Source organism: Acanthochromis polyacanthus, chromosome 6 (assembly GCF_021347895.1).
Source record: "Acanthochromis polyacanthus isolate Apoly-LR-REF ecotype Palm Island chromosome 6, KAUST_Apoly_ChrSc, whole genome shotgun sequence".
NCBI lineage: Eukaryota > Metazoa > Chordata > Actinopteri > Pomacentridae > Acanthochromis > Acanthochromis polyacanthus.
The window spans coordinates 6,951,059-6,968,011 of NC_067118.1; the positions used below are offsets into that span (position 1 = coordinate 6,951,059).

The 16,953-nt window shown below is 42.0% G+C and overlaps 1 protein-coding gene across 1 annotated transcript in view; it reads right to left on the bottom strand.

The window, feature by feature from the left end:
• bcl2l1 (BCL2 like 1) overlaps positions 1 to 16,345 on the bottom strand; it is a 46,338-nt gene extending 29,993 nt beyond the window's left edge. The window contains exons 1-2 of the mRNA XM_022208826.2: positions 16,191 to 16,345; positions 13,661 to 14,391 (exon numbers count right to left, since the gene is read on the bottom strand). Coding sequence (XP_022064518.1) covers positions 13,661 to 14,391; positions 16,191 to 16,317 — 858 coding nt within the window. The 5' untranslated portion in view covers positions 16,318 to 16,345. The remainder of the gene's footprint in view (positions 1 to 13,660; positions 14,392 to 16,190) is intronic.
• Positions 16,346 to 16,953: the final 608 nt, after the last annotated feature.

Sequence of the window (16,953 nt, forward strand, 5' to 3'; positions counted from 1 at the left end):
AAATTTTCAGAAAACATTTTCTTTATTGTTTACTTGAGTTAATACCAATCAAACTGAAGTTGAGTGGATTTGACTCAGTAGAAAAATACATGACAAAACAGAGAAAAATAAATTATTGTGATTATTATCTCAAGTAAACAATAAAAAACGTTTTCTGAAAATGTATAAAATGGAGTTATCTGTTTTTGCAAATAAACTTCATTTATTTATTGTATGTTTTTATTCTTCCTCATTACTATTCTTGTTTAGGTGTGGGAACAGGTGCTCAATGTCTTTCACTGCACATTATGCTATGTACAATTGTGTTTGTGATAAATAAAGGTTTTGAATGTTGGAATCTTGAATCTGGACAGGTAACAGTCCATCACCTGGCTACATATAGAGACAAACAATCACATTCACATCTACGGACAATTTAGAATAAATATTAACCTCAGCCATGTTTTTGGACTGTGTGAGGAAGCTGGAGAACCCGGGAAAACCCACGCATGCACAGGGAGAACATGTAAACTCCATGCAGAAAGATCCCGTGAAGGCTGGGATGCAAACCGGGGATCTTCTAGCTGGTAGACCACTGTGCAGCCCCAAGAACATATCTTAAAGAAAAGGCAAGCGAGACACAAACAAGTACGACACGTGTGCTCACATACATATACACAACTGACACGTTAAAAAAAAAAAAATATCACACCCAACGCATCCCTGATGTTCTTGTCAGGGAGCTGGAGGCGAGTGAATCATACAATCTGTTTGCTGCCATTCTCAAGCTGTGACTCTGACACCCACCATTGAGTACAAACACACACTCATGCCACAGATCACCAAAATACCAACGCACACGCTTAAACATATGCACACAAAAACAATAGGGACCGTGGTTGAGCAGCTACATTCATATGAGGACATTCAGAGATCAATCTGCATAGAGCCGCCCACCGCACTGAGGCGTTTATTGACGGCGCTCAAACAAAAGTGCCCGCCACTGATCCGATGCACAAAAAAGGGGTCTGCGGGAGCATTGTCTGGGTTCTGTGTGTGTCACAAGTTAGAGAATAAACAATGGCAAAGTCGCTTCCAGATCGGGCTTTGTCTGCAGAGCGGCGGTGGCACACCTGTGGGCTCAACTAAAAGCCAGTAAAGCAGATTTCTGTGCATGTGTGTGTGGCCACAGGTCCTTTGTTTGAGGTAGTCACATGACCAGTCTGACTTGGCGCCGTCCCCTCCCCTCCGCAGTGCGCCACCATACAATAAAACGCTCAAATCTACCAGACGACAACAACAACAAACTAAACTTTGCTTCGTGAGCAAAACATTGTCCTCAAAACAAAACCCAGAAAGCTGTAAGAAAAGAAAAAAAAGAAAAACATCTCTCCTAATTAGCCACACGTGAGCCATTAGTGATGAAGGAAGAGGAGGAGGAGGAGGATGGGATGGAGGGAGATGAGAAGGGAGGAAGAGAGGGAAAGATGAAGGGATGGTGCAGCTGCAGGGACGGGGGAGGATCGAGTCGGAGGGAATCGATAGCGCTCGTGACGGTCAATGTGTGTACACGTGATTTCGGTAAACAAACGGAAGAAGCACCGCAACATGGGGTGCAAGAGGTTAGCGGCTATCGGTGACACGTTTAACCACCACAGAAACACAGATGGAGGGAAAGTGGAGAAGGGCGCGCTGAGGAGGAACATAAAGGAGCTCCAAGATGATAAACGGAGGCCTGGCGGGGCGGGAACAGATAGAAATTAAAATCGATTGGTGGCAGGAGGAGGCGTAGAGGAGACGGAAGGGCAAACACAAGGGGAGACGTTATAGAAGATGAAGGTTTCTGGGGGGAGAAGGAGGAGAGAGGAGGCGGGCTAGATGGTCCCAAGGGTGAGATTTCCTGCTCTTCAACGTTCAGGCAGCCTGACAGACGACTCGGCGGATCTAACTGCTATCCTATGTGCATGTTAATTAAAGGCGGAGAGGGAGAGGGCGGCAGAGTAAATAAGTCTGGCAGCGAGGATGAGGAGGAGGAGGATGAGGAGGAGGACGGCACAAAGGAAGCTCAGGTGTTTCCCTTGTCAAAACAAGTCAATGGACTCACCCTCCACAGGCCTTTAATTACAGCATCAGAGTGGAACCTGCCGCACAAACATGCTGGATTCGATATCTTTGTTATCAAAAAAAAGTCCCGTGAAAAGCCCAAACAAGCTCTCAGTCTAAACCCAGCTGCTTGTTGTGAAGGCTGCATCACTCGTTAAAAGGTCATTTGCTAAAACAGACGGGCCCTGTCATTTCCAGTAATGTCACTTACATGGAAGTAGAAAGAGAGTTTTTTGAGGGGCTGTTTTTCTGCCACATTTAGTGCCACTTCTTCTTTACCACTCCGACAACAATGGAACTCTGTGGCACAGAGGAATATGACAGAACAGGCGTTGGATACTGGTTAGTAGGATCACTTTGTTGGTGTTTTCATGCATTTGTTGACAATGAGGAAAACACAGAATGTCACCAGACTTCCCTTTACTGCTGCCATAACAACATAACATCTATAAGTGGCCGAGGTGGTGAAAAAACAGACAGAAAACAAGGCGGAATAAAAGACTTTCCCCGCTCGAGGACAATTTTCTTGTAGTTAACTTTTCCCTGACCTCACTGAAACCATCACCGCAGCACAAAGCACAACAACCGACTAATGGCCCTCTTTTTTTTTTTTCTTCCTCGTTTCTCCACCGGACTCGCACCGCCTCCTCATCCAGCTCCAGCCTAGCATCCCCAGACCGCGGCACTGTGGCTCTTCTAAATGAGTTTAGCCTTTATTAGTCTGTCAGAAGGGAAAAAACATTGTTTCCCCCAGTAGCAGGTCGAGATATTATTCATCTATAATTGGTAATAACCCCGTACCCCCACCCTGAGGCGGCTCAATCTCCACTGAGTAATCACTGCCATCGCCTGCTCTGCTGGAACGGCATTATTAGGTCGATGGCACTGTCTCTACCTCTGCTGTCTGCCAAGGAGGTTTATTATCTGACTAATATATGGTTTTGCTCCTGTGCTTCCTTTCAAACCACAGACTGAGAATCTGGCTGAGCGCATTCATCTCGCCTACCGAGCTGCTATCAAATATCTCGGCGTCCCTGGACGGTGGAGGCTCCAAAATGAGCTCCGGCGGATCGTTTAGGCTGAAGCTTTATCCGTTTTATGGCTGCGGAGGTTCGCTCTGTTGTGCAAAACACCTTTCACTTTTCAATATTTAACTGTCACCTCAGCTTCCCCCTGCGCTAAAGAGCATCTCTCACCTCTTCTTTGTGGTTTTGTTTTGGAAAAACAGCAAGAAAATGAAGCTGAAAGTCACACGGATTTTAAAATATCTTTACAGTTTGGAAAAAAAAAAAGCCTGTTCATTATTTGACAGAGCTAAAGGAGATGTATTTATAATTTTTTTTTATTATGCATTCCCTTATCTTGTTTGACAGCTGCCCAGAACCCACAGATGATAACTTTACTGCCATTTATGACAAGAAATCTTCAACTCATTAAGTATTTCCTTGAGAAAAAACAGCAGAAACAATCAGCTTGATGCAGTAATATTGGAAAACCAACAGCTCTCTTAATAAAGTGGTAGCTTCAAAATATGAAGCTATTTTTGAGCTTCGACAACAACAAACAAATATTTTGCTTTCACTACTATTTATTCAAAGCAAACGTGAAACTTAAAGTATTTTGCTGAAAAAAAAAAACAGCAGAAGCAATCAACTGGACACAGGAATATTGGAAAACCAAGTGTTTTCTTAATTAAAGCGGTAGTTGGAGAGTAGAAAGCTGCTTTGAAGCTTCAACAACCACAAACCCAAAGATTATGACTTTACTAGAACTTATGATATATTTTACTTGAAAAACTATCTGAAATAAGAGACATAAACAACCTACTGGACATTTAGGTGCAGTAATACTGGAAATCCTCCTGCTTTCCAAACAAGATGCCAGCTTCAGATTACAAAAGCCGTTTCAAAGCTTCGACAACCATAAACACACAAGCCAAAGATTATGACATTACTAGAACTTATAACCAAGAAATGTTCAACTAATGATGCACTTTCCTTGAAAAACAACAGCTGAAAACAATCAACTTTGGAAAACCAAATGCTCTCTATAAAGTGTTAGCTTGAAATAACAAAGCCGTTTTAAAGTTTCGACAATCTAAACACACAAGATCCAAATATTCTGATTTTCTGACCATTATTGAAAACAAACAAGCAACTTATGATGTATTTGCTTAAAACCGTCTAAAACAGGAGGCAGAAATAATCCACTGGATGCTTTAGGTGCAGTAATATAGAAAACCTCTTGCTTTCCAAACAGGGTGTTAGCTTCAGATTACAAAGCAGTTTTGAGCTTTGATAACCACACACCCCAAGATTATGACTTTAGTAGAATTTGTGACAAAGAAATGTACAACTAATGATGTATTTTGCTGAAAAAACAGCTGAAACAATCAACTTGATGCAGCAATATAGGAAAGCCAACAGCTTTCCTAATGAGGTGCTAGCATCAGGTTAGAAAACAGCTTGGAAGCTTCAACAACCACAAACCCAAATATTTCTGACTTTACTACCATTTATTCAAAACAAACGTGTAACTTATGAAGTATTTTACTTTAAAAAATGGTTGTAACAATCACTTTGATGTAGAAATATCGGAAAACCACCAGCTTTCCGAACACGGTGCTTGCTCGAGAGTACAAAGCTGTTTCGAATGCTCGACAACCACAAATGCACGAACCCAAAGATTACAACTTTGCTGGGATTTCTGATGAAGAAATGTTCAACTAATGATGGGTTTTGTTTGAAAAAACAGCAGAAACAATGAACTTGATGCAGCAATATAGGAAAACCAACAGCTTTCCTAATAAATCTTAGCTTCAGAGTACAAAGCTGTTTTGAAATTTTTGACAAACACAAACCCAAAGATTACGACTCTAGGAGGATGTATGATGAAGAAATGATCAAACTAATGAGGTATTCTGCTTGAAGAAATGGCTGAAATAACACAATCCATTTCAATTTTAATCAAATGCAGCAATATTGGAAAACCTCCTGCTTTCCCAACAAGGTGTTAGCTTCAGGCTACAAAGCTGTTTTGAAGCTTGGACAATCACAAACGTATAAACCCAAATATTCTGATTTTACTACCTTTTATGGCAAACAAATGTGCAATTCATGAAGTATTTTGCTTAAAAAAAGTCTGAAACGGGAGACACATACAATCTACCTGATGCATTAAGTGCAGTAATATCAGAAAACCAAGAGTTTTCTTTGTAAATTCTCAGCTTGAGAATCAGAAAGCTGTTCTGAAACTTCGACAACCACAAACAGTAAATCCCCAATTTCTGGGAAACACCCCCGAGCTCCGATCTATAAATTACGCCGGCGGTGATGACTTTACCTCAAGAGTACGCTTCAAAAGACCGATTCATATCATAAATTTACATCATATTTTCAATTGTCAGAGTAATATCAAGATTCTTTTTTTTCCTCCACCAACTTTCCCCAGCTGCAGATATTAAAATGACTGAGTGATCGCGGAGTGAAACAGAAAGTGACCTTGCTGCAGCTCGGGGCAGACTAATATTTCATCAGCTAACACTAAGGGCACACCTGCCTCACAGCTATACGCACATCTGCCAACGGCTCTGCACTTCATCCCTGAGAGGAAGCGTCGGGGAGGACGGGGAGGAAGAAAGAGGGAAATAAAAGACAGAACGAGAAAGAATAACAACAAAGTCTCATGTGGGTTTCACTATGAGACTCTGGTACGTTTCAGGGAAAGTGCAGGTTGGCTTTGAAGTGACAAAAACCACTAAAAAGACACAGAAATGACACTGTGGCAGAGAGCAGAGAAGCAGCGAAGTGATGGGAAGAAGTGATAGTGCTGGTGGGAATCCACCCTCTGAACCGTGTGGTTTAATTTGACTCAAGCATGTTAACTTATAACGACAGGACACATAGCAGACTTGTGCTCATTCCGTTGCACCAGCCAACAGCTAAATAAAAGTGAATTAAACGAAGCTCCGAAGGGAAGGAAGCGTCATGTGCTGGTAGGAGAAGTGAAACCAGCCAGCAGACACAATCTGATCCATTCAACATTTTAAATCAAGTCATTCAACTTCTCCACGTCCAGGTTACACCAACACGAAAGCACAGCTCGTTAACTGAAGCCGTTAGTCAACCTGTTGCTAAGCAAAATGCAGAAATCAGAGCTGGGACTTTAACACGTTCATTTTGATTAATTACTACAGAAAAAAAAACAAAAAAGCACTCAGAGATCGCAGTACTCTGCCTAGGCTATTCATTCCCCATAAGGCATTGTCAGAAATGCAGCATTTGTTTATGTATGTGTACGTTATGTACGGATACCGAATCATGTCACTACATCAGCAGGCAGCCGATGCAGTGTTCACTTGTTGTCATGGTTACAGTGACGCCGCATTGCTGTCTGACAAGGATGCAGAAATATTTAACAATCCATGGATCCAGACTATAAGCCACATCACTGCCAAAATCTAATCACTTGGTCCTTGTGTCATTTCTAATTTTAATGAAAATTTCATCCAAATCCGTTGGTCTGTTCTTGAGTAATGTTGCTAACAGATAGACAAACCAACAGCGATAAGCACATTTTTTTTGTAATTTTCAGCAAGCTTCTAGTCGTTATTGACAATCTTTATATCATTTTAAAAAATGTGCCTGATTCTGGACAGTAATTTTTTAACAAATTTTGTATTTTGGACAGAGCACATCAAATTCTACTGAGGAATAAAACATAGCAAACTTCAGATACTCAAATAATACTGGTTAGAATCTGTTCATTTTTGTTTTCTAAGGACTGGACAGATATAATAGAGTATAATACGACCAGACTAGATCTATAAAAGTGCTAATTTAATAGAGCTCCATGCTAGCGGTGCTCATCTGCACCACCTTCTTTTTTGTTTTTGTACAATAAATGTCATTTATCATATCAATGTAACCGAGTCATTGTGGAGAAGTTTCATTACATTTTGGACAGTTTATAGTCATTTTTAACAAAGTTCTTTTTTTAAAAAACACGGGCCATTTTGGACAAGTTTTTGATCTTTTTTTAATTTTTGCATCCTTTTGGACAGTTTTGAGTAATTTTAGACACATTTCAAGTCACTTCAGACAACTTTCAAGACAATTTTGGACAGTGCACATCGGATTCTACTGAGGCAAACCAACAGCAATTGTCACATGACTTTGCCTTGGTAGAGTAATAACGCGTTAAAAAATTTAATGGCACCTTTCTGGCACACCAGTGACACTGATGAACACTCCAGTCCAGTAGGTGGCAGTAAGGAGCCTAAGTCTGCTTTCCAGCCATGAAGAAGATACACAGGATGCACTGATGTCAGCACAAAAAAGCTTGGTGAACAGTGAAGGATGACGAGACCACATTTGACTTGTTGGGTGGAAAATTTCCTTTTAAAATCTCCCACTGCAGCCTGGTTAAAAGGGTGGTTGTGTAAAAATTGTGAAACAAAGAGTTTTACGATCACCTCAATGCAAACATGTTGCTGTTAGCATCAGAGCTAATGTTAGCCTCAACAGTCCTGGTACAGGCTAATGGTGCAGCCATCCCATAATAGACCACTTTAGAAGACACTGGAAGTGCTTGAGTTTACAAAAAGTCCTAAAATGTAAATTATAATCGCTATAATTGCACTTTAAGTGTTCAATCTGTGAATGTAGTAGACAGATGAAAATGCAGATAAATAGAAATGAAGCAAACATTTGTTGTTTAAGGTCACATATAATCCATGCAGTCAACAACCAAAGTTTATTTGAATTGAAAAACTGTGCCAAATATTGCCATTTGACAAAAATGCAATTAATTAATTACAACGCCTCTAATTAATTAGATTAATTTTAATCCTGTTCCACCTCCAGTATAAACGTAATGAGAGGGAGTGTGTGAGACTTTATGAGCTCATGCACAGGTGTGACAGACGTGTTGTTTACACTCCGAATATAAAAATATCTGCTTGAGGTCAGGATCGGAAATTAGATTTGCAGTGAGATTAACGTCTTGGTGGCTCATCCATTTCTGAGCACACAGCAACAGATAATGGAATAATCTACTATTTATCATCTATTACACTCTTCAGCAGCTATCAGTTGGTTTGAGTCATGTTTTGTGGGGGAAAAAAGCCTGAAGTCTCTCGTATAGTCTCTTAAATCCCACTTTTCTGGTTTCTTCCTTCTTTATAACAGAAACTGAGCATCTTATTTTTGAAAAACTTTTTTTCTGACTTAACAGATCAATATGTGCTACATTTCATTTCATGTGGAATATTCTGACTACATTGTCAACGTAAAGTGCAATATTTAATTTTTAGCTCATTTTTCAGGTGCAATATTTCATTATCATGTGTGATATTGCTTCTTACATCAGTACTACTGCCAGCATTACTTTTTTTATTATAGTATAGCTGTATTATAGCATACTCACTGGATTTTCAGTAATGTATTGTACTGGTATATTATTTTTCTGCATGTTTGTCTGTTATGTCATTTTGTTGTTTTTTTTCTGACCAATATCTGGCACAATAACTTACTTTGGGATTTATTAGGTTTCATTTAGTCTATTCTTAGAAAACCAGCCCATTAATCACTAAAAATATTGGACAGATTCAGCAACAATGAAAGCAATTAAATAATTAGTATTTGTGAGGATATTCTATTAGTAAATCTGGACATGACAGTATTTAAAATACTCACAATATCAGCACGCTAATAAGCAGAAAACGTTCACTGTGTATGCAATCTTTTCTTAGCGGGCTAACATGCTAACATTCGCCAACTAGCACAAAATACAACTGAAGCTGATGAGATTTATGCAAATTATTTTAAACCTCATGTTTATATTAGACAAAAGCTCACACGGTTGACAAAGTTACTGCAGAATACATCAGTGTGTGGACAAAGTTTCAGCCAATCCATCACCAGGCTGCTGAGATGTTTCCGTTTAAACCTGCAATGTGACCTCCTTAGCAGCTACGTGGCTAACAACATCAGTGACAGAATGAGGATAGCGTTGTATTTATGGGTCCGGGTAGATGATAGCCTAGCCGCGCTAGACAACCCACGGCAATGAATTTAATTCTCTGCCAGGGTGGGTCTAGTTACCCTCCATAAGGCTCGAGGCTGGATGCTCCTAAAACTGGCCGGACCAATCACCATGAAGTGTAGAGTCAGAAGGCGGGCGTAACTAAGTGACGACAGAGGCACGACGATTCTGACAGAAACAACCGGAAACAACCATAGAAACAAGGATAGACAAGAAGATGGCTGCGCAAAATAACAGTTATCTTTCGACTTGGCTTTGGCCACAGCCCTTAAAGATTTGAAGCTAAAATTCAACTTGAAAGATAAACAAAGGACGGCACTGAAGTGTTTCATTGAGAAGAAAGACGTATTTGGACTTATGGCGACGGGATATGGCAAATCCTTAATATACCAGTTGGCTCTGCTGGTTGGGAAGCTAATGGGACTTAGCCACAATCCGCCGGCGCTCTAGGAACTACGTCAGCCTATTCGTTGCACTGATTGGTTGTATACCTACCCAATTGCTGCAGAGTGATTTGAAAGACAACCTTCTAGCCCGCCTCCCTCCCTGTCGAGCGGTCCTAGACCCTTGTGCCTTCAGAACATGGTCTAGCGCGGCTAGGCTAGGTAGACGATACAATGTCCGTCAAATAAAGAAAAACCAACATCGATGTGTTGTAAAGATTTACTGTCACAAATCACGTCCTGTCAGCTGTTTCCATAATCTGATCCTCCCTCCGTTATCGCCAGGTTTTCGTCCAGCACTAAAACAAACAAACAGCTCTCAGGTATGCAGAACAAACAACAGCAAAGCCCAGAGGTCTGCCCAACTGTATTTCCTTCCAGGTTGAGCCGCGGCGATGTCAGTTTCCATAGGATCGACCTTCGACCTGGTCTTAGACAGCACCGGGGCGGATATAAACAACCCCTCCCCTCCCATACCAGCAAATGACTGCGACAAAAGAACACAGCTGACCTGAACTGTCCTGGGAGCGTGCATGAACGCACAACAAACACACACACGGACGGTCCACTACAAAACAAACCCCAGAAAAAAAACGAGCTTTAATCTCTAAGCAGCTGTCTCAGTGGAGATCACAGCTTAAAAAAATAGAAATAAAATGATCAGATAGAAGAAAACAGAAGAAGGGAGCAGAGCAGGCAGCCAATCAACTGACCGGAGTAAAACAAAGGGCTATCTGTAAAAGCCCTGGACTTCATCCTTCCCTGTGATGAAAGAACTTCGATCCCCAGGCAGCTACAAAGCCCTGATGAAGCCCGTTAAGCTCCCACTTCGATGCAGCTCATTGAGCCCAGCGCTGCTGATCAATTAGAGAACAGCTGAACCAGCTGCTGACCACACAAACACTCGCTTTTAGGCACAGATGTTTGCTTTACTGCCAGTAAGTGCTGACTTCTGCATATGTCTTTACCAGCATTATCTAATCTCAAGTATTTTCTCCTGTGCTGATCACAACCCCACCCTGTTCCATGGAGGATGGTCACACTGAGATGTTCGTGTTGCACAATGTTGAAGCAAAACAGGACAAAAAAAGGCACCAATAAAAACATTCATGAGTCCAGATTTATACTCATTTTCCACCAGACTGCTGCCAGCTGAGGTGCATAAAAAAAAAACGAGTGTCAACAGTGAAATTTTTCATCCAGGTGACCAGAAAGCTGACAGATCCAGGCTTTCTTTAACCAGCTCGACAAAACCTCAAATTCCCCTCAAAGATAACAAGCGTCAGGACGGTGGTTATAAACTTTCTTGCCTAACTAGACTTTCCGCTTCAGACGCGCATAAAACGGGGCAATGAACACGTAACATGACTCTTCTTCTGCACCAAATGGACCAATCATGTGCCGCCTGCTTCAGTCAACAGGTCGTTTAAACGGAGAGCAACGAGACATAAAAACATTTATGATGGTAAAAAGCGCTGCTGCTGTAAAGACTGAAGGGAGGCAGGATGGTGGTAGATACTGATCCATGCAGCTGCACATCAGAGCTGCTAACCTTCATATAGTTAAACATAATACTGGATTTAAGTGCGTTCTGGTCTAACATTGTCCCCTAAAATGTGAAAATAATGCTCCTGACTGAATCTTCTCTGTGATAAACACCAACAGACTGATCAGCACCAGCAGAGTAGAACAAACTTGGCAGTGAATCAGGATCAAACATAAAAACACATTTCTGCGCTCTCTGCATTACCATCTGAATGCATGCATGTTCCCATGGCAACGCAATGCATACGGCATATAATACCGCAGGGTGTCTGTGAGGAGGATTACTAACGTACAGCTCATGTTCCCTCAGCTGAGAGTCTGCAGTCTGGAAACGATTGGGTGGAAGGGAGTCGATTCAGAGAAACTCTGAGCAGAACTGTGCAGCATCGGTTACCATGGTGATCTGAAAGGTTAAAAAAGCCACCTTCCTGACATTAAGCCCAACACGCCTCACGTAGAGCGTTCTGAGCAGACCGTACCGTGTGATTAAACTCAGAAATGTTCCTGGTGGTAAAGAGGCGAGATCAGGTCATTTTAGTTCAAGCTCACATTCAGCCATATTTGATGTAAAGTGAGCAGAAAAATCCTAACAAATCAAAAAATAACATTAACTCCAAATTTGTCCTTTGTTTTAGTGCAAAAAAGTGCATTCTGAAAATGTTCACAGTTAATGGACTATCTGTTTATCGAACAATATGACCAAACTGACATTTCTTCAGAAAAATGAGTGGAATTTTAACAACACTATGCCTCAGTTTATCATTTACACATTACAACTGACAGATCACAGTTTGTCTGCAAAGGCACGAAACATGTGGAACTGAGCACTAAAGTGAATTTACATTCACTTCCACATCTGTGTGGTAATCCTGACCCTCTGAGCTGACAGTCCACACAAACCAAAGTGGGAACTATTAAGAAAAAGATTTGCCTTGAAAATGTAGAAAATTTACACATAAAAAAATAAATAAAAGTTGTGGCAGTGCATCACCAATAAGGTTCTACCAAACCAGACTCTGTCCTACTAAAGCTACTGAATGATATAGTGTTCAGTGTCTTTAAATATCTTCACAGGAAGTATTCATTTTCACCTTTGTAATTTTTACACTTTACAAAGTCGTCCCACAGGCCGGATTGGATCCTCTGGCGGGCCGGTTTTGGCCTGTGAGCCTCATGTTTGACACCTCTGGGCTAAACAAGCAAACAGTGTGACCCTATATGATACATATTTCCTACAAATACGACAAGCACGGGTTTAAAAAACAGCAACAATAAAAATATGGCCGACCAAAGATATTCCATATACATCATGGAACGACTTTAAGCCCAAAAATGTGAAAGGTATTGAGGAAAATGGAAATGTTATTTGAATATCAGGTGATCACAGTTATCACTGAGCTGTTTATTGATCATCTTTTAACTGTATGAGATGCGAGGCTGTATTTCTTGGAAGGAGCTAAACTTGAACCCATAAATACATGGAAGACTGAAGAAAGACCTGGAAGACCTTAATGTTCTATACCGACAGTCTTGGACACTTGGAGCCTTGGCGTGGCTTTTATTGGACAGGGTTATTCAAAAAGAATGACCCGATTTCATTACACAATATTTTAATAAGGGAAAGCAACAGAAAATTCCAGCCGACTTACAAGTATTCTACTCACTATCAACTCTTATTTGATGTTTAAGGTCATCGAATGACATCGAATAACAACAGCCATCAACTCAGTGGATGCTAATATAATGATACATGTCTGGGAGGAATTCTCTGATCGCACTGATGCTACCTGCAGGTGGTGGCCACACTGGACTTTATTGGAGTTTTCTATTGCTTTTCCTTATCAACCCTCCTGTTGTCCTCATTTATGGGCACCAAAAAATATTGTGTCCTTGTCTGAAAAAAATCTAAAAAAAATCTGAAAAAAAATTAATCTCCAAATCTCTGAAAATGTGCAAAATCTTGAGCAAGAAAATTCAAAAAAAATCCTGGAAAGTTTCCCTTAAAGTTTTATTTAAAAAAATAAATTCCCCAAATTTGGAAAGAAAATTCTTGCAAATATTTTCAAAAAATGAGGAAAAATCTTCAAAAAAATCCTACAAATATCAACAGTGATTTCATTACATCAGTAAAACACCTAACACTCACAAAAAAATCTACCAAAATCCAGCAAAATTCGCTCGATTTTGGTTGATTTTTTGTGAATGTTCTTAAAGAAACATTTTTAACATTTCTACTTTTCCCACAGATTTCTCAAAAATGTTGAAAATGTGGACATCAGAAGTTTCTCTGTGAAAATACATTTTTTTCTCCATATTTTCAAACTTTAAAACGGGTCAATTTTGACCCGCAGGACGAGACGAGGGTTAAAATATTGCATAATAAAATCAGTTCATCCTTTTTGAATAAATCCGTATTACACTGTGAAGGCTCCTGCTCCGTCTATGTGTTGTTCTGTTTGTTTGTTACGGAAAAATACTAAATCAAAGTCAACAAAGCAACAACAAAGCATGAGTGTGAGGCCGTTCTGTGCCGGTGTGAGACTCACCCATCCTCCCTGGCCCTGGATCCAGTCCTGAATGTGGTTGTCCAGGTAGACGGTCATCCACTCTACGATCCTGCCCACCAGGGGGCTCATCTCCTTTTCCACGCACTCGACGCACAGCGCCCCGCCGAACGCGAACAGCCCCACGATGCGGCCCCAGTTGACGCCGTCCCGGAACACCTCGTCCATGACGTTCTCGAAGCTCTGGTAGGCGGTGGCGGGCGTGATGTGCAGCTGGCTGTGCAGGTCGCTGAAGGCGCGGGCGTACCGCAGCTCGAACTCGTTGGCCGTGTCCCGGAGGGCCTCCTTCACTGCGTCCATGGTCGCCGTCGACGCCAGCCGCCGCGGGGACGGCGGGGGGGTCCCGGGACTCGTGCCGTTAAAAGTCCCGTTGGCGTGTGTCTCTGTCCGCTGGTCCTCTCCCAGCCGGGCCTCCCCCCCATCAGTCCTGTTGGGAGCCTCGTTCAGCACCATGTGGTTGAGGGGATAGTTTCTCTGGGACAGTTTATACTTTATGTAGAAAACCACCAGTTCTCTGTTCTGAGACATGTTGCGTGCCAATGTGTTTTCCGTCCTCGTGGCTCTGGTCCGTCTCGCTGCGTTAGAGTGAACACACACTGTGCCAGGCTGCCTTCCTGCTGCCCTCTGCTCAGACCACCATGGTCCGCTGATATCCACAGGACGCTCGGGGGTGAAAACCAAACCTACACAAGGCTGACAAACCAGCTCAGGCCCTGCAGAGAGACAACAATGAAAGGTCAGAGTGTGGAGAGCCCACGTCTGTGGCTGTCTGTGTGTGGCGGAGGGAGGGAGCGTGGGGATGTTCAGATTTAATTTGGACAGGTAGGGTCAAAGTGCACCTCTCTAATTGGGCTGTTACATATGGAGCAGATGGCGAAGATACTAATGAGACAACAGTAGAGGGAATGTGAGCGTTTGAGAGAGGGAGAGGCGATGGGAGAGGAAGGTGAGGAAGGTGAGGAGGATCAGAGACAGTCTGGCTTCAGCCTCCACACCGACAGTCGCTGTCTCCTAATCAGCGACCTCTGACCTCCACGATCATTTCTTGTTTGTCTCGACTTCAGGTTGTCACTGTTACTTTCTCTCACACCGTCTCACTGAAACACGCCCTTGAATCTCCGAGTTTTCCAACAGCATCCAACAAGTTATTATCTCATTATGGGTGCTGAGGGTGCCATGAATGCATTAACATGTATTATCCTCGAGTCACCGCTCCGCTTGTTTTTTTCTTACAGGTTAACATAAACGTGTGCCCACAGGTATTCAAAACACCCCCCAAAAAATTATAAGAGATGTCTGCCTTCTCAAACTGTAAATTCTACCCTTCATTAAGCTCCCTCTCTGCCCATTTCATGATCAAATAAAAAGGCTTAAACCACTTTCCCCTGATGTGTGGAGAGAACATGAAGCAGTGAACTCTGATTGAACTCCAAGTCGGAAGCAAACACACATGCAACGATGTCTTGAGTAATTCTGTTGTGGTTTTGTGTCAATGTATGAAACTAGAATTTCAGTCAGGCGCAGGTGGAGCAAATGTTTGGTGAACGCTGCTGCTGTGTGATGAGCTACGATAAGAAAATCAAAGATAGCAGCGGTTAAAACAGGGTAACAAAAGCATGTCAGTGGTGCAAAAACAGCTATTTTAAAGCTAAGAAACAGCCTAACAAATGAGACACGGCGCTAAAACAGACGTGTTGCTTTATTCATTGTAGAAGCGCAAATATTACTCATGGCTGATTTGATTACTCTAAAGATAAAATGAGCACAAACTGCGGCTTCCATTCCAGTTTCAGTGCGTCTACGTGTCCGAAACAAAAGATCCCTACACCCCATGCACACACCAACACATATGTGCCAGGAACATGACCCGCAGGTGATCCCACACTGTCTGCTGGCGATCGTGTGAGAACCGTAATCTGACCTTTCCTGCAACAATATTGACATTTAAGCTGAAAAGTGGTTGGGAGCTCATAATTAGGGTGCAGGAGCAGCTGGGAGGGAGCAGCATGCAAATAGTGCTGGTGACGTTACATAATGCACAACTCCTAATCCCAGCAGCACAATAGAAGGCAGATGCAGTGTCTGAGAGGCTGCCGGAGCTCCACCAAGCCCAAAAACTTCTCCTGGGCGCACGGTTCTGTCCATAAATCACAGCTAATGAGCAGGAAACAGCAGTCAGGGGGGATAAAGACGCACCAGGCTGCAGTGTTTACAACGGCCACATGGTCCCCAGCTCCCGACACGTGGCTCGGGGTTTGAACATCCCAGCAGCGCGGATGTAAACACGACACAGCTCCAGAAACGCAGCACCTGGACGCAGCATTCCCCCCCCTCCTTTAACCACAAAGCGCTCAGATATTAACTCTGGAAACACTTTTACGCACGGAGCGCACCGGAGAGATTCGGTCTCCGTGAGCTGAGAGCGCAACGGAGAAGACCTGGATCCGTGATAATAATATTAAAAAAAAAAAAAAAAAAAAGACCCCACGAGAAGCGAACCGGAGCGTCTTACCAGCAAGAACCGAAACAAAAGCACGGGATTCCCGGGAAGCTGTCCTCCGCTCCGTGACGCTGTCTCCAGTCCGTCTGTCGCTCGGTGCGCACAAAAAGCTGTCAAGCTCCACAAGAATGTCACACATCCACTTTGTGTTCACGAGTGTGTGTGCTCGCACGTATCCTCCTACGTCCGCTCGGCCCTGCCTCCCTATTACGTAATATGACGCCTTCACGTGCCGTCGGAACATCTCATCTGTGGAAAGTCTCCCACAGACAGGCGTGGTGCCAAAAAAAAAATCACGTGTCTGCGTGATTTTGTTTTTACCTGTCATGATTATTAATGTTATTATTTACTGGATATTGGATTAAAATGTGATTCAATGATGATGTATTGCAGGTAAAATAAGACAGGTGGTTTTTTTTGGCACCACACCTGTAGTCTGTGTCAGGTGTTTTTAAATCCGGGATGGATTTGATGACCGTGTTTAAATAAATGTGGCATTAGTGAATAAAATTAGTCATTTAATTATTACATTTATTTACAGATTTACTGCCTTACTTTCTTATTTTAAGATTATAAGATTAACATTAAATGTATCATTTAATTATGTAGTTAACATTTGATTTCTGTGTGTAGTATTGAATAAATCAGATTTCATTTTTAAAAAATCACTTTAAATGTCTTTAAAAAATATATTTAACCCATGAAATGCAGTTTTCCACATGACAAAAATGTGATTCCTGCTTCTAGATTGCAACTGAAATGTAACAAAATGATT